Here is a 27,101-nt window from a genome sequence, read left to right as displayed (position 1 = left end):
ATTTCTTAATGATTAACCTGCTTCATCTTAATACTTATTAGAACCCAGCATGTCAAATTGTGTACCTGTTACTGTTCCTGTTTTTGCAACTTTTAGAAACCATGACCTGAGTATAGGAATCATATCCTAAATCATATATCAGCGTAATATTGTAACAATACTTAATTGGTTTTAGTATCAATTTGAGTGAAAAAAACTAAGATCATTTCCCTAAACATTAATTAATTAAAATTCAGAACACAAAGTCTATAGCCCTGTGAAATACTGTATCACATATTTTCTGTAATGTTTAAAATTTGCATCAAGGTGTTGCTGAATTAAAGGAGCACGAGAATATGTGAACGTCCAGGAGACAAAGTGGAAGTGGAAATGGATAAACAACAATATCAGTAAATCCTGCAATGGGTGAATAGACAGGCACATTTAGAAGAGGAGACACAGGGGGAAACAATAAATTAAAAAATCTCTCAGGAAACAATTCCTTACGAACTTTGAAAGAACTGGAGACACCACCTCAATCTGACCTCTGACCTCCGCTACACTACACTTCCTCCAACCCATAATGATTGGATAAATGAAGAAATTATTTATTGAAAGCATATCAACTACAAATGTTCAACATAAGGTTCTCAGATGACAATAATATTTTAACTATTCAAAATGAAATTTTCATGGATTTGTGCAACATAATTAATTGTTTTATTGTCTTTTTTATAGCTTTTATTCTGTGCCTTCTGTGCTTTTCATACTGCCAGTCATAAGGATGCTAAACTGCGTTTCTTTTTTTAAGAAAAAAAAACAATCACAATAAACATGTCTACATTATATTCCACATACATTATTTATCCTACATTCTATTTTATGCTTATTTTAATTATTCAGTGCATAGAAGAATGAAAAAAAAAATTAATTGCAAACAATTATACGTTTAGATCTTAAAATCTTTATTTATGAAGAAACAGACCCGTTAAACACGACAAGTAAAACCGATAAAATGGGCAGGAAGAGTTCCAGGAAATCTCTCTGTTTCTTGTAATTCCATACACTGACAGCTGGTGGTGGTTTTGCTGCCTAAATGGCACAAGTGCACCAGTAACGGAGGAGACTCTGAAAGGAACCCCTGGTTTACAGATGTTTCATGGAGTTGGAAATGAATTCAGGCTGCTTGTAAGGTCTGAAGGATGAACTAATTTTAGACAAGAATGTGATAATAAACCCTGAAGAATATCAACTCCAGCACCCAATGCCTCCGAAGAGCAATACACAGCCATCCGGGACATGAACTGCCAGAGGGCAGGAGATACAGGAGCTTGGAAACACGCACAAACAGACTTAGGAATGGTTTTTACCCACAAGCATTGAGGTTCACCAATTTGACAACTTGCACTGCAGCCTTAGTGGGTCAGGTTTGTTCCAGTGCATCCTTCAGATACTTGATCAGTTTGAGAATTGGTGAATTCGGAGGCCAGGTCAACACATTCTGCTGTTTTTCGTGTTTTTTTTTTTTTTTTACTTGTTCCTAAACAGTTTGTGTGTGTGTCTGTGTCAGGCTGCATCCTGCTGGGGATGGCTGCTGCCATCAAGCAGTGTCATTGTTATGGGTTGGGGGTCTGGCCTAGGTGGGTGGGACATTTGTAGGTAGCATCCACACAAAGTCAGACGGAAAGAGAAAAGATGCACCCTTTTCTAGGTGTCGTATTTTTCCGTACATACAAAACCGTGAAATAAATTGTCTGTCTTTTGTGTGTACGAATAGAATTTTTCTACCTAGTCAGATATTTTAATCCGGTTATTTAATTGTTTTTGGATTTGTGTTGGGTTTAGACGGTCACTAGCGTTTTCTGTGAATGACACCAACTGACAGATGAAACTGTTCAATTTGCAAACTTTTTTGAGTTCTGTCACACCTGACACATGAAAACACAACTTATACACTTAAGTTGGAGTTCTCATTTTTATGATGTATATGAAATAAACACACAGAAGCCTGGACGTCACAATTTGCAGTTTTGTATAGTTTTGTTAAAATTATATTGTCCTTGCCCTGTATCTCTTTTAGGTCGATGGAAAATCCTTAGTGATGCAAAATAGGCCTATCTAGAAGAAAATATCTGGTCACTATTTGGCAGTACGTATGTCATTCACTCCAGGTTATTAATTATTCTCGTGTTAAATGTTTACACTTTTAATTCAGTGGATTTTTACTAAAGATATTCATATTTCTGGGGGGAGTTTTTTTTGTGGGGTGGCCGGAAGTCTCCGTGTGCGTGTGAGGAGAGGGTGAGAACAAATGGAGAGAGTCAGAGGGAGGAGGCCGAAAGATTGTGGAGGTATAGAGCAAAAGGGGAGGGAACAAGGGAGGCAGCCTTTAGCGGCGCATTGGGGTAGGACAAGCCCATGCCAGGACTTGTGTCGGCTGCAGCGGTATCCTGGACTGGAGGAAGTTTGCAGGGGGTGGGGGGTGAGTAGAAACAGCAGGAGAGGCAGTTCAGGAACCGAGCAAGGGGCTTCCATTTTATCATCGGTATCCTCAGAAAACGGCGAGTAAAAGCATCGGGTCCTGCTGGGATATAGTAAGCGCACAGAAGCGCCTGTGATCGGCTCGAGAGCGCATTCCAGCAGAGGGGAATGAGCCTCTCAGCGCGCACTAAGCCTGTGTGACGGGGCTGAGGGCTCTTTCACTCAGGACTTCACCCGACTCTCTCTTTCAGCAGCTTTGACTGGCCAAGGCAATCACAGGGGTGAAAAGAAGAAAATAAGTGCTCCCTTTCATTTTAAAAAGGTAAGGCACAGGCGTCTGAACTTTTCTACGGTCAGTCATTTGCGCGGATGGTTTTAAAGTCGGCCTGGTCAGTGCTTAAAAAGCAGGATTAGACTTCCACACACTCCAGAGCACCTTTCAACTCATTTTCTTCTCTTTAGCCGTTTGCTCAGTCACATTTCATTGAGTTTGCTCATTTAGTCAAAGAGCAAAGCAGGACACTGGTCTCTGTATTTACTTTGGCCCGAACCGGGATGTAGACTGTGTGTGTGTGAGTGTGTGTATGTGTGTGCTCCAGTGCTCTTTCAGTAAAACTCTGACTGCAGAGAAGGGAGTCATTCATACAGAGCAAAAACTCTGATCTTGTGGTGACTTTTTTCTTCTTCTTCTTTTTTTTTCTTTTATGTGAAAGACTATTATTTAAAGCCTTTCAGCTGAACTCCATGAAGTTGGGCCTGACCTTTTTTTTTTTTTTTTTAGCTTTTAAATGTCTTCCTCAGTGAATTGTATTTTGCAGTTGCCATAATTTGGGGTTCCATGCTGTTGTGGGCTACGGTGCAATGAATACGTTTTGTAATGTGAAACATATGGGACCCTTCTCGTGGAAACTTGCACCGAGTAGTCTAAAGAACTCCTTTGTCTTGTCTGTTGTCTGTTTACTGTCTGCCGGTGGATAAATCACAGAGGAAGTATGAATTTTTCCATTCCACTGCCGCTACGGTGCAGCCGTTTTTGTAGCCTTAAGGCTATGTTTCTCAGGCAGCCATTGTTGATGACACGGATAAGAGTCCTTACATCACAGCAGCTACAACTTGCCTCACTTGAATATCAGAACATTTCTTTCTCTCCTTAAAAAAAAAAAAGCAGACACATGCATTTGCACACTGCTGCACATCAGCCAACATAAATCGTGCAGGTAGTTCTGAGGATTTTGTAGGCTAAACTCTTTCAAGATTACCTTTAATTACAGAGCCAGCGAAACAGGAGAAACAGTTTTGAACTGGCAATTATAGCTTTTGTTCCCTGTTCTATTTTGAGTTCAGAGTCGTATGAATAATATCTGTGCCTCCAGGTGAAAAGGAGACGTGTGTCAGAAAAGTGTCCATTTTTTCTGACTGATAACAGGAGGTTGTGACAAAGGGCTGCCACGGCCAGAAATAAATGCGTGTCCTGATAGTGTCGTTTGGACAGGTGGGTTGGCAGAGGCCTGGAGCTGTGTACCGAATGCACAGCCCTGAGGTCCCAGTGTGGGATGGGAGACTGGGGCATTTCATTTTGTCAGAGCCACTTGGTTGACATGTGTAAGTCATTAAACAAACAGAGACTTGGGAATGAAAGCAGTAAAGGGGCAAGAATGGCAAGAAAAGGGGGAAAGGAAGAGGAAGACTTGAGAGAGTGAGAGTGGGAACGTAATCCATTTTGGAACGCATTCCACTATGACCCTGGGATAGAAAATGGTAATTAGGGAGCACTTTAGGAGCCGTAAGGGTGCAGAGATTTGCCTAGAGTCAGAACTCTCATTTTTATTTCCCTCAAAATATCTCATAAAAACATAAGACAAATACATGCTAGAGTTCCAGGGTTACAAAATAAACCTGCTATAAATACCCTACTCCCACTTCTGTGGCTTTTTTTTCAATAGTTCTCATGGTTTGTTTATTTCAGTTCCTCAGCAGTGAATGGGTGTCAAAGCCACAGCATAAACACACAGAGCCCCTGACAGGAAAAGGCCAGAACAAACTGTGGCCTTGTCCTTCTCCGGGCCCTTAAACCAGCCCGTTGTGTCACTGTGGACATGTTATCCCGCAGTATGAGGCACAGTCTCGTGCCAAGCATGAATGCAAGGCGGTCTGGAACAGCAGTGCTGATGGTATCAAGGTTATTATATGACTATTAGACGTGAAGGCTAAATACCGACAGGGGGGCTACAGCCAGATGACCAGGGCAAGAAGCAAATCTGTTCTGCTTCCGCGACTCCTCTCATCTGATGGAGGCGTGAACGAGAATGAATAGGCCTTTGTGTTCAGAAAAGAAAATTTGCAAAATGTTGTAAAAATGCTTAAAGTTGAACAACAACAACAACAACAACAACATTCCCATCCAGCAGCCAGCCTGCAGGCAGCCAGACTTCCTGAAGCATTTATGGCACTTTAGGTGTTAGTCAGGTTTGCAGACAAACAGCTTAGACGATCATTAATCTGTCCAGTTCCCCGAAGAGACCCTAGTGTACCGCGCTGTGTAGATTTTTCCATAGATACAAAACCGAGGCCCTTTTCTGTACGCCAGGCTTGGTTGAGCTTCATCGCCCCTCTTTGACTGTCTGGACCAGATAAAAATAATCATTTCACATTTAATGGATCTGCAAAACGATTCAAGTCGTCTAAAAACGGACACCGTTGCCACAACATGTCAATCGTAAACCCAATGTTTGAGCCACCAGGGGCAATTTAGTTTCATTTCAGAGTGTGAAGGGAGGGGAGGTGGGGGCTGGGGGGGGGGGGGGGGGGGCTTTGATTGCTTTCATATGTGTTTCTCTCATCTCTTTCTTTGCAAGCCACTCAGTTGAATGAGAATTCATTAAACAGGTAGATTGAGTTAGAATAGGGTTTGATGATTGAGCCGCCTTCAATATGAAGACGTGATGCTTCTCTTCTTCGCAATACTCTATTTGATGCTCGTTGCATTTGGGGCTTTAGGTTGGACACTGTTTTTTGGGATCTGATTGTAGGTCGAGATTATTACTGACACTGTACAGACTAAACATCAAATCGGAAAAAGAATGGATACATTGATTGGTTATGAAAATGAAAAAGTTGCGGTCTAAGCTGTAATCCCTACCCTTCCCACCCTCCCATCCTTTGAACCAGGCTTTTTTTTTTTTGCCTGTGATGCATTTCTTCCGCCGCTGGTTTGTACAAATATATCAAAACAATCTGTAGGAGGATGAGTGAAATCACTAATGGAAAATGCAGCCATGGAGGCCATAGACATGTAGCAACCAGCACGCAGACAAGCTTTGGCATAAATGGATTCGGTTGCTGTGACTCTGGAGAGAGAGAGACTTTTATTATTTTCGACAGATAACTTAGCAAGGTTGTTGCCAGATGTTGTCACCACAGTAGACTCAACAATGAAAACAAGCATGAGGTCACTCGCCGCTCGCCCGATTATGCTGTGATTTAACCCCTTCACAGGGTCTGGCTAACTGGATTTTGTGCCTCATTTTATTGCAGTTTATGTCCCGTCCCGTGTTGTCTCATCTTTTACCCCGTGGTTCACCTGCTTGTAAAAAAAAAAAATTAAAGCTACCATAAGTGCGGGCCAGGTGGAGGGTGTGTCTCCTGAATCAGGAGCAGACTTCATCCAAGCACTTTAACATGCGCTCTTAATCTCTCTTCTCTGCGTTTCTTGTCACGAGTGGAATGTTTGATTCTATTATTTTCGGCGTTGTTCAGACGAAAGAAAGGCATTCTGGAGTAGGTCCCAAGTGATGGTTGTGCATGTGTGAACGTGGCTGACAGCACCGACGCAGCCGAGTCAAGCACTTACCTGCAGGGGTTGGACCCAGGGGAGCCAGACACACCCTAATCCCCCAACATCCTGACCTTAGCAAACCTGTCGCAGCTTGTTCGCCAGAGACCTGGCAACCCGTTTTCAGCGATCTCTCCCTGCCTGCCCGGGTTCCTCTCGCCTGCCCTCCTCACACGGTGCCATGGGTGGGCTCTGGATTTGAGCACCTTGGCACTACTTATTCTGCCTTTGTGAGATAATGCTGTGCCTTAAACCAGGAACAAAAGCAGTCATTGCAAATTAAAGGCCAATTATCTTTAGAGTGCGTGTTCTGGCAAGTCGCTCGCGTTGGTTCGAATGATGAGTGGAAGTAGTGAGGGGTTGTAGTCGGAAAATGTTGATTAGTGCGTTTTTGCGCATGAGTTATTCATGTAAAATAAATTAACCTCAAGTAGGTGTTTAGAAATTCTACAACATGTGTATTTTTATACTGTAAATTAGTCACTTGCTAATAATAGTTAATTTATAGTTGGATTTTCTTGGGAATGGACTGGATTTTTACCTTTGGACAAAGCCAGACCGGAAGTGTTAATGTAATTTATTCAATTGTTTATTAATAGGGGATAAATACAGAAAGACTTTGACAATTGCCGAAGTAATGTCCAATGGACTGTGTGTTTGTTTACAGTCAAAGCTAATTTCCAACATTAACTAGGGAATCCCATTTCTGCAAATGTGATGGGATGGGGAAAAAAAGATACTGACAAATCACATTTTGAATCACGTTGGAAGAAATGGTCTCACTCTACTAAACTGAGATATCATTTACTCCAGCTCCCAAAATTTCAAGCTATTTCGTTAATACCATATTAGGTGCCATTCCCGCACACTCTCAGGTCACACAGAGGTTAAGTGTTAGATACCCTTCCCATTCCTAGTTAGCACAGTACTTTGACACTTCCAAAATATATGCCTTCTTCCCACGGTCCTGCCCTGGACATACACAGAGCCTAAGTACTGGTCGGTCTGTTCATTAATTTCCCATTAGTCAACAGTTTTTCCTCAGAGTCACAGGGGAAATAGACTAACCCCGCCATTAGTTCCAACAATCCCTGAGGACCTCCCCACCCCGACACCCCACCCACCCCGCTTCCAGCACCTCCACACACAAAAAAACACGGCCCAGTATCCCCGAGTGATGACCTCTTCACATGGCCTCTTTTCATTCCGCTCTGAGGGTTGGTTTAAGCCATGGCTACACCAGCCCATGCTTTTACGGCTCCCTCGCTGTGCCCCTTCAAAGTGGCTGGGCTGTAGCCTGGAGTCATCTCACACTTAATTGACGGACACATTCTTGACTCCCGATCATTTAATCATAACAAACAATCGGGGTCATTCAAGAAGGATGATGATATCTCTGGCAGCCTTAGGAATGTACCTCTGTATGGGAGTGTGTATCAAAAGTCAAACAGTAATCAGTTAATATCAGTTGGTATATATTTAACATATCACAGTGATAGAACTAGTTGAATGACTGGTGTGTTGGTTGGTAATGCGCAAAAATGCAAAACTTTGCTCCAGCTCTAGCTTCCAAGTTATGAAAATCGTTCTCACATTCTTGTAAGCTGAATGCTGTATGATATTATCATGAGTGTTTCTTTATGACTATTTTTCTTAACTTGTTTTACACAAAATGGCCAGCAAAATATCTGATAGTGAAATGACTACTAACATTTACACAAGATAAACAGAGTATTGGAGTATGCGAAAAAAACAAACCAGTCAACAAAGACAGCAGTTATACGCAAGGTCTCGTCATTATGTCTGTGCTTCCCAGTAGTTGGCAACCAACAACCTGATGGTTCACCAACAGTATCGGGCCACCGGTGAGCACCAGCGACCCTATATTTGTTGTTTGTACCGCACTGTTGCCAATAAATGGACCCCTGACACCCTATTTTTAGCCGTTTTTAGCGCATGGTGCAGTTTGTCAAGCAGACAGACCGATCTGATTAGCCTAGTCAAGGTTAGCAAACCGTGCACAAGAAGTAGCAAGACGATGCCAGGAGATGCCAGTTCTGTATGGTGGTTTGGAGTTCTTACTAGCTACCTGGCTTCATAGCTAGACAAAGATAGACTATTGCCATCTGATAGTCTTGAGAGTTATTTCCTCTCATGTAACCCATGGACAGTTGGATTTTTCCGTGCTGTCTTCAAGAGGAGCTCTGTGGTCCAGACGCAGATCGTCACAGCCTTTATGCAGGATGACTGTACTTTTCTTCAAATAACAGCGATAGACTGCTGTAAGCCGTAAGGAGACAGGAGTCCTTGACCAACCTCATCTTAAATCTATGGAGATTTACGTTTACGACACTGCCTCATGACTAATAACTCCTCCCCGTGTCACTGTGGAAGTAACTTAAGTTAGGATTTGTTTTCAGCCAGTCTGCATCTGTTTCTTTCTCTTTAAGCTTGCACATTTTTACTTTAGAAAATGTCCACCGGTTTCATTTTCTGTCAGTCGAGTAATTGATTAATCCACAGGCAACAGCACGCTGCTCTCCAGTTGGCAGGGAGTATGACGCGACTGTGAGGCTGCACAGAGATGACTAGATAAGAGAGTAAAGGATGTGTCTGCGGGGTTGCGGTGGGCTGGCCGTGGGGGGGGGGGCGGCCTCCCTCTAGACCACCACGGCAGGAAGTTCACGGCCATGAGGTCACAGGGACACGCCATCACTCAGGGATTTACAGCAAACTGGTTTCAACCGGAATTCTTTGAAAGTTGTTTTTTTCCTTTGTCACTCTTGCGCCGACTGACTGACTAGATTGTCGGTTTCCATGCATTTGATAGCACTCTCCCATAGCTGCGTTTGCAGCGTAGATAATCAGCAGTTATCTGTCGTATGTTAAAAAGTCCCTGTTACATTGTTTTGTTTCATCAGTGCGGCATTTGTGTCACACGCTATTGGCCGTAGCTGTGTAAACAAGACACTGTGTGCCACGCAATCTGGAATTGAAGTCATTTTCTAAAGATATTTACGGTGGAAAACCACCACACGATGACTAAAGCTGAGGACTTTGATCATCAAATATTGACTTGGGTGAAGTGCTTAAAATGGGAACGGTGTGAGAGAATTGCGCAGCCTTATCCTCCCGTATCTCTGCTTCGATGTTTCGTTCTCAAACAGGAGATCCCAAGATTCAGGATGGAGGAGGGATACGAACTCGACCTGACGTACATCACAGAGCGTATCATAGCGGTGTCCTTCCCCCGGGGCTGCTCGGAGGAGATCTACGCGCACAACCTGAAGGACGTCACGCGGATGCTCAAGTCCAAGCATGAAGATAATTACCTGGTCAGTGCTCTTGCCGTCTCGCCCTGAAATATGGCCGCAGACAAGGAGTGTCAAAGTGCAAACAGTATTGATGTCAGGGCTGGTGGGTTTTCATGGGATATTGACATGAAAGTATTGATCTCAGCAGCACAGCTTATCTTTCACCTGCGCTCAATCTCAATAAGAACACTTTGAGTCACGCGCTTTGTTGTGTTACGTTTTCTACAGATTATCAACCTGTCAGAGAGGAGGCATGATCTGTCGAAAATGAACCCCAAGGTAAGTTACTCCTACATCTACTACTCCTGTTGGCAACAAATTGCGCATATCTGTATCTCTGTGCATCATTTTCACTCCCGTCTAGCCAGCTGCTGTAAACAGCATACTATTGATTGGCAATGCCCAGGGACAGGGTGAGGCCTGTAGTTGTGAGCCACCGGTGTAGGTATTCTCCAGGGGAGTGTATTGGCAAGGGCTTCACGATATGATACGTCTCATGATACTTGAGTCACAATGCGCAATATTCTACGTAGATCACTGAGATCAAAACACAGTTTGCAAACTGCTTCCTTTTTGTCCAAGCTTATTAGTTCCTTCTTCCATTTGAAAGCCAAAGTGCCTCCAAATGTCAGCTTTAGTGCTTTAGATGCGGGAGACGTTCACGATGGACCCAAAACGTGACTTTTTCTTTCTAAAGGATCGGGATATATTTCCATATCGATATTTTTTCCCACCCCTGGTATTCACTGTGTATTATGGTGTTTTTTAGACCCTGGATACAGGCTGGCCTGACATGCACGCTCCACCTCTGGATAAAATCTGCACCATCTGTAAGGCCATGGAGAGCTGGCTCAACGCTGATCCTCTACATGTGGTCGTAATACACTGCAGGGTGAGCATCTTCCGTGTTATTTGACAGTTACTCCAGGTTTAACCGCATTTCTTTAAAGGAGTCCTTAAGAAAATTGGTATTCCTCTGCAACGGTAAAGATTGGAGACTACATCTACCACAACCAGGGTAAAAAAATGGAATACGATTAAAGCTAATCTGCTAATCATAATGGATATGTTGGTGAGATTCGATCAGGTTTGATTGACAGAAAGCTAAAATTCCATCAGCTGCCATGGGAATCTCATTCAAATGCTTTTTTCAAATTGACCCATTCAAATCACAACAGTTGGTTGTTGGAACAGTTGGAACACTATTATTTCCACAACAGTTGTTGGAAATAATAGTGTGTTTGTGAAGCATCATCAATAAAAGTGCTGCATGTGTATTAAATCTTCTCTTGTCTCGTCTCTGTTTTAGGGCGGCAAGGGTCGAATCGGTGTCGTAATATCATCCTTTGTGCATTTCACTGACGTATCAGCCAGGTAAGCACTACAGTGGGTCATGTTACAATAAATGTCAGGGAAGTCAGGATTAATCCAAATCTGAGGGCACCCACTCACTATTTGGCAGCGAACAGCAAAACCACAACAATCCAAGGAGGCTCGTTCCGTGGAGTAGAAGCGAGGTTATTGCCTAACCACCGCTTCATCCATTTAACTCCTTTAAATTTAGGGTGAAGGTGATTCATAAAGTGAGTCAAAGAAGAATCCTCTCCATCCAAATCAAAGGGAGACCACACCGTTTAGGCTATGAATCATCCCATATTGAATTGCATGAATCAACCCTGAACCATGCTCACTATTGTGATGCCTTCTGGCCACAGTGTCAGTTTCCAGAAACGTATTCACCGTGAAGAAAACCCATTCTAATTATCCGACCATTACCAGGAAATGCGAAGAACTCTGAGAAAGAGACGGCCACTATGTACTGTCGATCCATTTTGCACATAACAGCCATTGCCGCACGAGCACATGTAAGCCTTTGATTTGGCCAAACTCTGCTTTCCTGCGTGTTTACTGAGGAGACAAGCTCAGAATGGTGTATGTGAAAGACAAAGGGTGGAAAAGGGATATAGAGGAAGAGATAGGAAAACAATCAGACAGATTTACAATGGGACAGATTTTGGGGGGGTCAGAGGGAGATGGCCGATGAGAGAGGACCAGAGCCATGGTGAAAAGGCTCCAACCCCTGTTGGTTTTAGGTCTGCCTGAATGGCCAAGCTGTGCACACACTCTGTCCTCCTCTCCCCCTCTGTGTTTACTTAATGCTGGCATTCTCTTCCTCTCTGTTGGAACCCTCTGTCTCTTCACTTACTTTCCCTCTTGTCTATTATATATGTGTGCTTATGCGTGTGTGTGTGTTGCCTTCATTTAACTCGGGGTTATTCAATTATATAGCCAAGCATAATCTCCCGAGCCATAATTACCTAAAGTGATTATCGTGTCTCCCTCAAAGTGCTGATCAGGCGTTGGACCGCTTCGCCATGAGGAAATACTACGACGATAAGGTCTCAGCCCTGATGACACCTTCGCAGAAGCGGTAAGACCCAAAACACAAGCACGCCCTTCTGTTCGGCAACGTACAACTAACCATGTGTTTCCTGGCTGGTGCCATGTTGACCCACGTCTGCGCCCAAACATTCGGATCCCACCTGATTCAATACAAAACAGTGGGTGCTGTTTGTCTGTATTTTAACTGAAAGCCAGTCACTGTTGATAGTTTTAATGAGAATGGGATCCCAGGGTGACCCGGAGTAATCCTAGCCCTGTCAACACTCACACCGATGGCTCTGGAGCGGAGTTGCTTTCTCCAAGATGTCTTGCTTCCGTGTTCATTTGTGATAAACTTTTACAGCAATTACATCTTTTAAGATGCTGCATGTAATTTCTTTTTGGCAGTTTTCCTTTTGCTGATCTTTTTGCTTTCTTATATAGGGTAAAGGCACGACAGTGGTAGTGATTCTCTCGGAATGAAAATGTCGGTAGAGTTTAGGCTTATGCTAAATTCACACTATGGACGACAAAATGATAGGTTTGGCTAGCCCACAACGTCACTAAGTTGAAGTCAAATGGGAGCTACAGACCAGTGGTTAGAGAAGCAGATTTTGGACCATAAGGTCACAGGTTAAATCCCTTGGCCTTGAAAACTTAACCACCCACACAGGATGCACAAGCGTGTATGAATGGATGTATTAAATGCAGAGAACAAATTCCACCATGAGAGATTAATAAAATGTAACAAGTGCTTGTTGAATTTATGTCGTCATGCATGTGAAAATCTGGCAGTCGCTGCGTAGCTGCCATAGGTTTTATTAATGTTGTGGTATAGCATATACCAGGAACTGGCTAAAATAGGCCTGTCTTTCATTTTTCATACAGAACAGAAACAAAATTACGTTTATTATTACATTTAAGTGGAAGTAAAACTAGCACATGCGGACAATGGATGATTCACTGCATTGGGGGAGTGCTGAAAAAGGTTGATTTGGGTTTGACGTCAGTTTGTAGCGTCATATCTCCGGCTTCCTTTGAAAATGACCTTTAGCAGGTTGCTTTTGCACCAGCGTCTCGAGGCACAGGAATTTGAATGTCACACAAAACAATGTCTTAGCCTCAATTGCACGGACTGTTATAAAAATATAACCTGCATCTCAGAGACTCCCTTTCTTATTAGTGTATTATATGAACCTAAAACTAAAAGTACTGATGTGACATAACCAGCTCTAGATATTAGGATGTTTTCTCTTCTGGAAATACTTTCATGTATAATGTTAGTGTCTCCCTCTGTACTCTCCTGTCAGGTATGTTTGGATCCTCAACAGTTTGCTAAGTGGATCCATGAAGATCAACGCCTCCCCCTTGTTCCTGCACTGCGTCATCCTTCACGGGATACCGAACTTTGATGCCACTCGAGGTTAAAAAACTCATTCTGTTTACCACTACACACAGCTGCACGTCTCAATGAAAATACAATGGCTGTTACCATGACAGAGAAATAAAAAAGAACTGAGCCTTAACCACATCAGTAAACAAAATAAAGTCTTATCTGAAGTTTATGTGCTTCTCTTTTTCCACCACCACACACATGCTCAGACAGATAGAGGTTCCCAGTAAAACCATGGGAATTCACACATTTACGCGCTTGCGTGTAAATTGCTGTTTTCACTGGAGTTCACCGGAACAACAAAGGTCTTCGTCACATCACGGAGCTTAAAACTTTTTCTCTCACAGCAGCGGCTTATCACACTTTGTTTGTGAGCCAAACAATCTGCGAAGCTGCTCTTGAATTTTAAAAGGCTTATTGAGGTCATGTTATCGTTGAGGCACCCGTAACAAACATTTGTTTTTTCCTTTTTCTTTAGTGTGCCGTCCATACATCAAGGTCTATCAGGGAATGCAAGCAGTGTATTCATCTGGAGTCTAGTGAGTAACCTACTAATGAAATTATTTGAACGTTAGTGTTTGCGTCAAAGAATGCTTTGGGATACTTTAAAGCTCTGTGAATGTTATTGCTCATTTTAATTCTGTAAACATCTGTAAATAAGCCTCCAAGCTCTTGCTCAATTTGGCTGACGCCTCCGTTGTTTTTCTTTAAGTCACATTGGTCCAGGCCACAGAGACCGTGTATGCATCACCCTGGAGCCGGCCCAGCTCCTCAAAGGGGACATCATGGTAGGGAAAAACAAAACCAGATGGACCTTCAGCGATAATCGTACTGACCTCAGTGATAGCAGTATTTTTGTATCTTCTTTCGTAGATTAAATGCTATCACAAAAGTGACATAACTTCAGAGCGTGAAGTTATTTTCCGACTGCAGTTCCACACGGGAGCAGTGCAGGGTTACAACCTGATATTTGAAAAGGAGGACATGGAGACTGCCAACAAAGGTAGGCCTGGAGAAAAAAAAATTTAAAGGCAGGCCTCAACGTGCTGCTGCTAGTTAACAGCAACTCTTCCACTCTACTCAGCATCTGCAAGGCTCAGTCTGGCTTTAATTTAGACTTGGCACTTCTAGACCAATAATCTTGTTTTCCAAAACATGTTACGTGTACTGCAAGAATCCTGGCTGCAGCACCATTCATCTTTCCAGTTGTGAGTCGCATACATTTATTGCATTCCTTTGTGTGGTGATATTTCAGATCCCAGATTTCCAGATTATGGTAAAGTGGAGCTGGTGTTCTCAGAGGGACCAGAGAAGATTCCAGGTAGATTCCTTCAGCTTTTTATGTATTTATTTATTTTCAAAGTTGCTACGGGGAGATGTAGCAGAAAAAAGCAGACGCGGTGCTTTCTCCAGTTTTGTGCTGTGGTCCGGACGTCCCTCTCTACCCCCTGATGAGAGGGGATGTGGAATGCAACACAGGGGAAATGTAGTGTGAAGTGTGTGCTGACAGAGAGGTAAAGAAACACAGCATGTGCTGACCCACAACCCCACAGAAGGAGTGAAACTATGTGGGTCTGTATGTGTGTCTAGTAACACAGTGTGCTTTATTTCTTTGCATTTTAAACACATATTTAAGGTTCAGTGATCCTTCACAGGCCAGGAATGTAATTAAAATATTTCTGCATTTTGGAAAATGTTGATCTTTTGATCAAAAGTGCTTGTGTCCCCAACAGATGTAGCTATGAACAAATAACTTTGGAAATCACACATATTCCCTTCTTATTTACAACATTAACAAGACTTACCTATCACATTACTGTGAATATGAATCTACCTCCAGGATTTAGCCGGTTTTTGGGCTAGCTATTGTAAATATGAAGCTAGCACCAGGAGCTATGTGGTTGATATGCTAACTACTGTAATAATGAAGGTACAGTCAGCTGTTGGCTACCTTTAAGGCTAGCTACTGAAAATATTGAGCTATGTAGGAACTAGCCAGCTGTTAGGCTAGCTACTGTAAATAAACTAACAGCTAGTTAGCAGAGAGGAAACAGTTCTGTCCCAATCAATTAAATCAATTCAAATCCCTATACCAGGGGTGGCCACTCTTTTTTGGCTTGCAAATTATTTTAACAATGACCAAGTCAAAATAAAAAATAATAAAATAAAAACCTTCTTTAGTCTAAATCGGAAGGCTAACTACTCGCTAGAGTTTAGCAGCAGCTAGCACACGAGTGGGGAGGTTTCAGACCCGCTACCCATCAATCCATTATTGTATTGTACATCAACCAAGTGCCAAATTCCATAATGAGGATAGATGATTAACCAAATCTGAAATGTAAAAATGACAACTTAACTATTTTAAAGTTTCGTATTTGAAGCTAAGCTAACTTTCAGTCTTACTAAATCAGGCCAAAGTGTCAGACTCTTCTTTTAAGGTTTTTGAACCTGAGAATTATGCTCAGAAATATCAGGGAAATATTCAAACTGTTTATTTTTGACAGCTTGATATTTATACTGTTTTCCTTTTGTTTTATATTGAGGTTTGTTAATATTAACGTCAGATACGGAGGTTGAGTAATACAGAGTTACATTATTTTTGTATCCAGGTGCTGACAGGTGGCAAAATGGAGCAGATGTTATTGTGGACTACAACACAGCGGATCCTCTAACCCGCTGGGACTCGTACCAGAACATCTGTGATGGCGAAGGTACTGTTGCTACGCTGCATTAGTCACTACGTGACTCACAAGACTTTGTAATAACAGCGCCACGGTCTTCTTAATGAATCAGACACATCCTGAGCAAAAATAGTACTGGTAGTGTTATGAATGACAGATTTATGTTTTAAACATTAAATACCAATTTTAATGTACTCTCTTTCTGTTTTACACATACACTAACACATGTTTTCTCTTAAGAAATGAACACAGCGTGACTGGTCCTGTGGCCCCTGCGGTGTGATTGCATTAATATCCACACTCAATCACCACTAGCCGTTAATGTTGCAATCGTTGGTAATGGGAGTTTACTTGCAACTTGAAACACAGTCATGCAGGCCTTTGGAAATAAGACTCTTATGATGGCAAGAAAAGGAAATTAAAGTTTACCTTTAGACTGAAGCACGATGAGTACGGAAAGGAACGTTGTTTCTGTGTGAGGGATTGGGAGGAGTGTTGTTGTATGTAGGGAATGTAAGGTTCAGAGGAAGAGAGGTTAGTTCTCAAGAGATTTCTGTTTTGTTGTTTCATGAAATGAATAGGCATGCTTTAACCATCCCACACACACACACATGCACTCTCACTAGCGCCCACACTCACACACACATACATATATATGTATATTTATTTATATACTCACACTCAGAGCCACCCTGTCGCGGCGTCCCGTCCTAGCTGTGGTTGTTGCTCTCCACTCAACCACAGAATTCACAACAGCCTCCCAGAATAGAGCGACGTCGTGGTGGCATTAAAGCCCAGATACACCCTTTTCCAGCATTCATTGAGTGTTTTTATAAGCTAAGTTCAGCTTGATGAAAACGAGCGGCCTTTTTTATATTTTCATCTAAAATACCTCACATAGACTTTTATGCACAGTGCCGGGAGCGCAATGAAAGCTCAACCACTCAAATGTAAGAATGCATCAAAGCGAAGCAAAGGCATCAACAAAAGAGCATTTTTCGTATTGCCTTGATTGCAGAGCATTCATGTGGGATATTTACAGCCTTGTTTTCTCGTGTAAACACTACATCTGAAAGGGAAGACTTGGAGCTTTGTTGGAATTCTACATCTACTTACCAGCCTTCCTCTGGCAGGCTGTCAGTCAGGGGATGGTCAGGAGGAGGAAGTCTAGAAAACGTTTGCCACTGTAGTGCTAAGGTTGAGAAAAGAAAACCTCATTTACTTCAATGACTTTTCTTCAGTGGCCAGAGTGTTTGTTTATCCCCATGTGTGAGTTAAGAGTTGAATTTTAAAGGGTTGTTTTTTTCCCAAAAAGGCTGTTTTACTTGTTGTTTTTGTATAGCGGCGTTAATAAGGTTTTATTGGTCAGTTAACCCAATTAGCAAAAAAGGGTATTTCCTGCTAGCCTGTGGCAGCATACAGCCACGTGGAGGGTGTTTTCAGTTTTCTGCTTCCATCACAATGCGTTACAGATTAGCATGGTTTACATTTCAGAATAAGGGAGGAATGTAATGTAATGAAATGTAATTCCATAAAAACAAACACAGCAATAAATATCTGTTATCCTAATTATAAATTAGATACGGTACTAAAGTAGTGAACTGTAACCCATATCCAAAGAATGGAGGTCACTTCCTGAAAAAGATAATTAAATTGTTTTGTGTAGAAACTCTCTTGTCACTTAAACAGATGGTGCAGGATGAATGCTTCTTTAAAATACAAGAATGTATTAAGAATGTATATTGAATTGGGTGTAGGCCGTACTTCAAAGCAAAACTGACTATATCGCTAGTCTGACTGTGACCGTTTTAATGTTTTACCTCAGAAATTAAAGCTGGTAACGACGTCATACCAAGTTGGAGCAGGAAGTTACAATAGTGAGGCTTGCTCACCAGCCAGGTTTAACCATCGATGACAAGCCATTTAATAATAATGCGTTAAGTGGTGTTTTGCACGTACAGACCTCGTCCACTGGTAAAGTTGGACAATACCATGTGTCATGGCATACAAATAGACACTGCACATTACTAGAGCTCTCACTAACCCATCTTGGATCTTGAGGTTGAGCTGGATAACTGTCTTCCAACTTTCTAAGTCGGAAATCCGACCATTATCTGGGGGTCTTCCTGTTGAAATTTCCAATTGGGATCTTGGAATTTTCAGTTCAAAGTGGACTCATCCTGGAAAAGGCTCACAACTGTACCCTCACTTACCAGTTCATGAGGTCTAATGTAACAGTCTTAGATATTTCTTTAATAACTGAGAGAGCTGGTGATTCAACTGTGTTTTCATGCTGGAGGGAGTGGTTTGCAGTACTTTTTGATTGGTACTGTGTTGTACAAACACATTTCTATATAATTACATTCTATATAAATCCATTTGTCTGAAACACTTCTGTATAAAGCCATGCGGTCAATTTTATGTGTATAATGATTATAATAATATGCTTAACGTTTAATTCAATACAGTTTAACAGCACCACAAACTACATTCTCCAAAATTATCATACAGTTGAATTCTGTCTGACCTCTCGGACACAGCTCCAGCATAAACAGAAATTAAAATGAGCGTTTTCATTATGTACACGATGTCCCTCACAAATTGCTCGGAGGACTTTAAGGAGATAGAATTCTCAGAGCGCTGGCATGTACGCGTAGGCTTTGGCGGAAGAAAACCGGGACCTTTCGTCGTCATATGCTTTTGACTCACATTTCTGGCATTCGGGAGGTGTGGGATGGTAGACGCAGAGAAGAAGTGGAAACGGGTAATTGCATAGCCATACACAACCAGACCTCCTCTTGCGATACGAGAGCAGCTTGAGGAACAGTTGCGGTTTTCGGTGCTCTGCGCACTGTAATTGGCGGATTATTTGGGGACTGACCATACCACAACAGCCGGCGTGATGAATGCGAGATATAAATGCTTTGACTGATTTTCTCAGTCAAAGAACATACTTGGTGAACCATGAATGGCTTTGTGTAATCTTGATAGGTAAAACTGTTTTTAAAACAATTCTTCAACCCCGTAATTGGGTGTAGGGCACATCTGTTTTCTTGCCAGTGTTGTACATGAGAACAGCAGGCGTGTAATTTCATGACACACGAGAGTGAGAGAAAAACAACTTGGCTGCTGCCACTTTTCATGAGAATTGCCCAGAGCTCAGAGTGGAAGGTAAAGATTGCTTTAATTAAAAAGTGTCTTTCTACAGTGTGAAAATGTCCTGAGCTGCAGGAATGTTGTTGTCATTCACCGATCCTCTCGTGGCCGCCCCTTTCTCTTTCTTCCATGTTCTCTTTTTTTTTTTTTTTCTTTTGCCCCTTCTCTCAATGGGGTAGTCCCGTAATGCAGGGCAAGAGGTCGGGTTACCGGTTTCCTCCAACCCGCCTCCTCTCCTAAGCCCCGCCTCACTTGTTTACATTCCTCTGCCCTTATTTGGAGATCTCAAGGTCCCCCCCGCCTTGTGTAGAGTGCAAACCCTCTCACCTACTCAGCAGAGAAAGAAAAGCAGGGCCAACTTATTCGAAGTCTCCTGATTTGCCCCTATTACTATCATCTCCCAGTTAAAAGCGATGTCCGCTCTCGTGCGTCCGCATCGCCTCTTCTACTCTTCAGTTTCGCCAGGGACAGGGATTGTCTCGTACCTGGCGGGGACAGCGAAGGTAAGAGGCTGTGTTGTTAAGACAAATGGGTGAACGAAGAGAAAGAGATGTTGTGATGTTCTGGGGGGGGGGGGGGTGACAGAGAAGGCTGGCCAGCTTTGAGGTTAAGAGGTTAAAAACCTGCTTGCACCTTGCTAGGAGGAATGTTGTGAGAAGGATTTGTTGGGGAAACTCCCAGAGGATCTGACCTGAATGGAGCCCTGAGCCGTGGCTGCTCGAGGTACCAGTGTGTTTGTGTGAGTGGGGGGGCCAAGCCATACATGCATGCATGCATACATAGATGCAGGAGCCGGAGGAGGAGGTGGAGGGGGAGCTTTTATCATGCGTGTCTGGTATTCAGATCCTCTGGTGTTGGTTGGAGTGAAAAGCAAGTACTTGAGGCCGTAGGTTGAAGGAGAAGCGTAGGAGTCATGTTCCAGCTCTCCTTTGTTGAGGTAGAGTGACAGTGAAACAGCAGTTTTACTTAACTTGGCTCACCCGCGCTTCTTCCCCAGCCTTCATTTTGCACGCGTCCATCAAAGCCGAACCTTCATTTTGCGGTCTCTGGTTTCACTCTTCTTTGCAGCACGACTGACTTCTGTGATTTTTCTTTTTTTTTTTTTTTTTTTTTTTTTACATCTGAGGATTAAGGAGGTTGTTTGGACATATGCTGGGGGTCAAGGGGCAAGCGAGAGGGACTAGGGTGGCTTAATCACAGCAGGGTGAGGAATGCAGGGGTCAGACAAGATCCACAATCGTCTGACTCTTAGCTTAGGGAGAACTTAGCATCTCTTATATAACCTGGTCATGAAGGAGACCTTTGGCTGGTGCACATGCTACACTTCTACTAAACGAGGGTTTTGACAGATCAACAGGTGGCCCGATGGGAGAGAATGAAGGTTAGCTTGAAGCAAGCTCAGATTAGAATATCCAGATGAACTACAGATTGATTCTACAACTTGCACATGCAACTCAGGGATTTGTCTCAGTTTAGTTACATTATTCACATTTTCTGTCTCTTTCGTCTAATTGTGTTGATGTCCCAGTTATGTGTAGTCTGAAATGTTGTCCGTGTCATGTGAGGCGTGATTATAAGTTGTCAGTCCAAGATTCTGTTTGTGGTGTGCGTGTTAACAGAGTCTTGTTTTGTCTGTGGTTTCGTGCCGTTTGTTGTTCGTCTGTGTGAGTCTGTGCCGTCTGTGTGTCTCTGTGTGTGCCCATACCGGCTGACTGTATGAAGCGCTGCATCTCTTCTATTTTGCAGCGCCACGCTCTCAAGGCCTAACCCGCGACAAAGCGTCTAGCAAGAGGAGCAACAGCGGAGGGGAGGCCACGCTGGTCCGAGGGACCCGCACAACCTCCGCCACCTCGAGCCCCGACCATAGCGACCACGCCCTCTCTGTCAGCAGTGACTCAGGCCTGTCAAGCAATTCTCTGTGGGCAGACAGACCCACACCTGTCACCACCGTTGCCGCCACAACTGCTGCCGCCAAGGCCAACCAGGGACCCAGCCAGCAGGAAAAGGTCCAGCTGAAGCGTCTCCTCAGTGGCTTTGGTCTTGAGGAACCCTCGCTGGAGGAGATGGATGACCAAGGCCCCAGAGTGGGCGCCCAGCGGACAGTCCCAGCGCAGGTGCACATCAACGGAGACGCTCGGCCACGTGAGAGGGAAACGGACATCCTTGACGACGAGGTCATTACAGGTCACGATCTGCACAGCGTGGACAGCTTAGGGACCTTGTCGTCCTCGTGCCACAAGAGCAGCCAAAACTCCCTGCTGTCCGACGGCTTCGTAAGTCCGGGAGGAGAGGAGCACCAAAGCCAAAGCCAGCACCACCTCCATCACCCCGGAGCCCCTCAGATGGAGGAGTATGAGAGATCCTACGCTGAGGCTAGGAGGAGCTGCCTGAGCTCCAGGAGCAACTCCGTGGCTTCTTCTAATCCCAGCAGCGCTCCCGCACCCAAGCAGCACGTCTACAGACAGGGAAGCTATTCCACACAGTCCTGGGTCCGTCAGCAGCAGATGGTCGCCGCGCAGCAGTTTGTGTACATGTCTGAGGACGGGAATGAAACGGAGAGATACTCTGGGAACAAGCAGGGGAGCAGCTCATCCAAAGCGGGCCTTCCCACTGAGCCACAGGCAGATGCTGTCAGAAACACAGCGTCCCTCAAAGACCAGGCGATGATCAACAACAACAACAACAACAAGCGGGACGAGGAGTTCAAATCTCTCACCATGGACATTGACAACTCCATCGACCAGCTCAATCAGCTGATCATGGACCTGGACCCGACGTTCGTGCCAGTATCGAGCCACAGCAGCGGCACCAAGAAGAACGGCGGGACGCACGTCAACGGCTCAGTGGGCAAATGCTCAAACGGCATCAATCTCAGATTCAGCGATAATAACGCAGAGAGCCTGAAAAGCACGCAGCAGACAGGTAAGCTCGTCGGACAGTTCGGGTGTGGTGGCAGAGGTGTGGTGTGGCCTTGAAGTGTGGTTGTGGAAAAGAAGTGTGTGACGGTTCTCATTAAACCATAAAAGTTGTTTACCTGGATATTAGAAATAAGCATAACAAAAAAAAAAGCCTAAACGACTTTAACTGAGGTGCTTAGAAGGTTCAAACCTGAGTCGGTCCTCACCAGCAGCTTCACTGCAGAATTAACAAAGCGCTGCTTCTGTCCCTCTCTCACCTGGCGTGTTTTAGTGGCAGAAATAGCAGGGTTGTTGCCAGGCTTTCAGATGTTTTCGGTATGTTTCTGAGGATAGAGCGCCGTCCAGACTTGCCTGTGTAGCTATCTGAGCACAGGATCAGTTATGGTGCATGAAGAAAGGGTGAGCAGCTGTCATCAAACAATCTGAACACCAGCGTCTCTCTGTGTTTGATTGTAGACAATTAGATAGACAGATATTTCAATTGGTGCTTCCCTCAGACTTGCGGCTGATTGTTGTTTGCAGGCTACTCACAACATGTCTCTACAGTAGACACTCAGCAAAGTTATTTTCTCTTTGTTTGTGTTGAAACTTCTCCCAGGAGCAATATGCGAGACGGAGTGTATAAAATTCCACCTTCTATCTTTGTTTCCCCTTCAGCCATACGACACTGATAAACATGATCAGGAAAAACCTCAAGCAGCCTTTTCGTCTGTTTTTCCAGACTACAAAGTTTAGAGTTTCTCTGCATCAGGTTTGGCTCGTACACCCTTACAGGTGAGCAGGTCGGGCGCGAATGTATTGAATGGCAAATGAATATTCACATTAATGTGCAGCTGCGTTAACACCCAGCGAGGCAGAGAAAAAAAATGTTAAAAGCAGTCTAAATCACTGCATGTACAGTACATGTGGTTGCAGGGAGGAGGGGACGGGTGCACAAGTTAGGGAGGCCTGAGGAATTTCCAGAACAGGAACAAGCTAGCCCGCAGGCAGAGTTTTTTCCATTTGATTCCAAAGGCATACCTGTCTGCGCATATCCACTACACAAGAGCAGGGTTCCAAGAAACAAATCTCTAAGGCTATAACTTTGCTATTTTCCTACTAACCTTTTTTTTTTTTTTTTTTTCACTTTTAACAAGGATTTTAAAGTTATTTGTGTTTGAGAAAAACTGGTTCAATTATTATGATGTGCTCTTTCACGCTTTAAAAGTTTGACCACTCAAGACCACTCATGCCTGTCTCGCTTGCGCCCATCATGTTGTTGCGTGCAGCCTCCATGTTTTTGTTCTTTTCACTATTTCACTCACTGCTCATCATACACCGACGCGTTGAGGAGGTGTAGGAAATGAAAAAGATGAAAGGTTAAGGTGCCCATGTTTTTCGAAACAAGAAGAAAAAAAATATCCAAACACGTTTGCAAATTAAAAGACGAGTGAAATGTTTTTTTCACATAGATTGTGCGTCTAAATAGTACGTGGACAAGAAAATGAGATCTAAAATCATCTGATCATTAAATTGTTTCATCATAATAGGAAACATGATCGACTTTCCTAAGAGAAGTTGACATGTTTGGAGCCAATCGTGGAGATCATAAATGGCGTTCCCCATGAAACCATTTCTTCACTTTTCAGACACGGTGATCACATCATCTTTTATAGTCTTATGGTTGGAGAATACATTTCCCATACCTACTTTTGAAGGGTTATAGCAACGATGGCTTTCAAGTGACTGGACAGAATCTTGGTTTGCAAGCAAAACACTTTTTTTTTTGTGGAACCAAATCCTTCATGCTGCATATCTGTAACACAAGAGGAAAAAATATTGCATGTCACTGGACCATGCGTGGAGAAACGCCGCCAAGTATGCACACAATGCTGTGTATGTCGTCCATCCTCGCCTCAGACAATAGTGAGTAATGATCCCAGGCATTAGCACTTCTGCACCATTAGCATTCTTCAGGACTAAAAGGTCTCGGCTCACTGGGAGGGCCCAAATTAACACCCTGGTGCTGAGTGGCAGCACTCTTCAGAGCAGTCACAACATTGACCTCCCCCGTACACACACACTCCTCACCCTGTAACCCACCAGCCAGACCCCAGGCATTCCTCAGCTGTCTTCTCAAAACATTACTGGAGGCAAAACTCTGGAGTTAGCCGTGTGGTCCTTTCGCTAAAGCAGCTGCTCAAATTAAAATGTCACATATCCCAAACTTCTTGATGTGAATGAGTTATTATGGTTTCGAGTTCCAGTACTTTTTGCTGTCCGGTTAATGAGTAAGCGAAACCTGAAAAAAAAAAAAACCTTCACATTTTGATAGTGCAGTGGAATTGCTACTGAGTAACCTCATTGCATAAGCCAAGTCCGTTCAGAGTAGCCGAACATTTCGGTACTGCTTTGACCTTGAAGCAGCCACTGTTGAAATAACATTTAGCTGAATACTTTCCTGAAAGGTACCAAAGGTCACTGCTTTCAGTGTTCTTTTGATGCAGTTTGTGTCCTTAAAATCAGTGATGCCTGTAGATCTGTTAACATTTGATGACCTTCTTGCCGGGGCTGTCTTCTACCTGTGTGTATGCAGCTGTCCAGTCCAGTGACGGCCGAATGGGTGTCACGCGGAGTCTGAGTTGCCAAGGAGGGGATGTCGTGGATCACCCAGGTTTCTGTAACTCAGGGTGGGATGAGACACAGGAATACAGGAGCCAGCGGACATATTCTCCCTGTGTGCCACAGTCCCAGGTGAAAACGGCAGGCGTGCTGATAAACCTTGAATGTAACTGTCCTTTTCCAATTTCCTGTATTGTGGTTTACATCTATGTGTGTGTGTGTGTGTTTTTTTACAGCATTCCATACTATACAGGAGTGACAGTGTGGATTACAGGGCCCAGGGCCCAGACATAGACAGTGGAGTTGAGGCCGGTAGCGACATGACTCCACCCACTCCTGCCTTCCCCATTTCTCCACCAACACCATATGGTAAATACAGTAAAGACACTTTTGGACAAACAGTTCTGGGGGCTCTTTGTGGGTAACTACCCACTGGGGAGCACCTCCGAAAACCGACATACCTCCAAGTTTTGTTTGGTTATTGGAAAGCTGCACTAAATCACTTAGTTCTGCACAATATACAACCATGTTGCATGAAGCCTGGGCTTCACTGTCCGTTTATTTCTCTTTTGTTTCGTTCCATTTTTGAGATTAAGGATAAAAGCTGTAGTTTGCATGGCTAACATTTTACCAATGCTTATACTTTTTTAAAAGCAGTGGTTGCTGCTGCTGCATTTACTAACCTTCCTACACTTACAATACTGAACATTTTTCTTTGCTGGGAAAGTACCTGTCCCGAAGAAGGAGCTAAAACAGAGCATTAACACAGCTAAAACAGAGAACTAATAAAACTAAGAACTGTGATCGCTCTCAGTTTCTGTAAGAAAAAAAGGGGGGAGCGCTTCCTCCAACAGTTTAGGAAAAAGTTCCCTGTGTCCCTGTGGCCAGTGTTTCTGTTCTCTTAGCATGTGATTATGTTTGTGTCCATGACCATATTTATTTGGTTTGAGTAAACGTCCTCGTGTGCTTTGTGTTTTCAGTGAAAAATCTGTCCGAAGTGACTCACTTCAGACAAACTCCATCTCCCAGCATGCATGGAGGCTACAAAATGGAACACGGTAAGTCCAAATACCAGTTACTCTTTTGAGAAAGCAAAATGGTGCAAGAAACCGTAATAATAAAATATTCCAAGGGAAGAAGGGGTCTTCCATTGTGAACACGACAGCATAAGAAAACCAAATTTGGTTTATCAATCAAATATCGAAAAATGAGGAGTTAAAAAACAACAAAACTTTTTACATTCCCTTTTTTTCTGTTAGTGTGTGCATTTTTTTTTTTTCTTCTCAGCCCACTAAATATGGCGAGTGACAGATAGACATGCAGTGAGTGGGAGATAATTGCATGAGTCTCCTTTCATGTCAGCCCTGGGAATGCATGTTTGGATCCACTTTGTCATTGAAGCGGGGCTATTTTGGGCCCTCCTTGCTTTACCTAATAATTGTGACATTGGTTGTGGAATTGTAGCGAGAGGCTGGAAACAAAGACATCTCGTATGTGCAGAAGCTGGGAGATTCCCTACCCTTCATGTTTTCTGAAGAATGTCTGCGTGGTCAGGACCTGCAGAGCAGAGAGAACTTTTTTTTTTTTTAAACATAACTGTGCTTCAGATTAAAACGCAGCTATTGTGCTGCTTTTAGTTTTTCGCATGCTTATTTGTTTTTCTGTGGTCTTTATCTGAGAGGATCACACCCGGACAAATATCACCCTGTCAAAAATCCACTATGCACCAAAGCATTACTTGAATTTTCATTCCTTCTTGACCCCTCATTAACTCGTCTCCATAGCGATCTACAGTATGTCTCAAAGCAGTAGGGCCTGGGAGCAGATCTGTTGCCCTGCTGTGCCTCTTGTTACCTCAGACATTCAGGCTAGAATCCCTGCATTCAGTCCTGCCACATCTCCATGGTTACCATGGGTCAGGAAGCATGGCACGAAGAACTTCTCTTCCCCCTATGAAAGTGTCTCTGTGTACACAGAGGGGAAATGGGGACAAGAAGAAACCAGCAAGTCTTTCAGTGCTGCACCTCTGGTTTCTATAAAAGCAGACCAGAGAAAACCTGGCTGTAAAGGCGGAGTTGGAACACAGGGTTTTAGATTCTAGGATGTCAGTGGCTCCAGACTACAACTCATTGAAATCAAGCTTTTATATAATTATGGCAGTAAGATTTTAATTTCTAGCTGCAGTGGCGTTTGATTTGTTAGCCGTGCGGGTTGCGGCATGGGTAATCAGCGATTGGTTTTATCTAGATTGAATGGCTGGGTTCAAAACCGTGATGACAGTTTTCATTACATTTCAACGCCGATATAGATTGATTGTTATTGGAATCAACCCAGAACTTTTTCCAAGGGGATTTTTTTTCCATT

The 27,101-nt window shown here is 43.5% G+C and overlaps 1 protein-coding gene across 5 annotated transcripts in view; it reads left to right on the top strand.

Moving 5' to 3' along the window:
- The first annotated feature begins 2,409 nt into the window (after window positions 1-2,409).
- Window positions 2,410-27,101, top strand: part of LOC125010723 (tensin-3-like) — a 30,578-nt gene continuing 5,886 nt past the window's right edge. For 2 of the 5 annotated variants that reach the window (XM_047589497.1, XM_047589496.1), the window contains exons 1-15: window positions 9,375-9,627; window positions 9,835-9,885; window positions 10,376-10,498; window positions 10,916-10,980; window positions 11,954-12,037; window positions 13,299-13,411; window positions 13,860-13,920; window positions 14,094-14,169; window positions 14,255-14,384; window positions 14,637-14,702; window positions 15,991-16,092; window positions 20,965-22,140; window positions 24,712-24,869; window positions 24,974-25,106; window positions 25,718-25,795. In XM_047589497.1, coding sequence (XP_047445453.1) covers window positions 9,478-9,627; window positions 9,835-9,885; window positions 10,376-10,498; window positions 10,916-10,980; window positions 11,954-12,037; window positions 13,299-13,411; window positions 13,860-13,920; window positions 14,094-14,169; window positions 14,255-14,384; window positions 14,637-14,702; window positions 15,991-16,092; window positions 20,965-22,140; window positions 24,712-24,869; window positions 24,974-25,106; window positions 25,718-25,795 — 2,566 coding nt within the window. In that variant the 5' untranslated portion in view covers window positions 9,375-9,477. The other 3 variants (XM_047589498.1, XR_007113096.1, XM_047589499.1) reach the window with 3 other exon arrangements.

The sequence above is a fragment of the Mugil cephalus genome, chromosome 7 (assembly GCF_022458985.1).
Source record: "Mugil cephalus isolate CIBA_MC_2020 chromosome 7, CIBA_Mcephalus_1.1, whole genome shotgun sequence".
NCBI lineage: Eukaryota > Metazoa > Chordata > Actinopteri > Mugiliformes > Mugilidae > Mugil > Mugil cephalus.
This window is presented reverse-complemented; position numbering and strand designations above follow the sequence as displayed.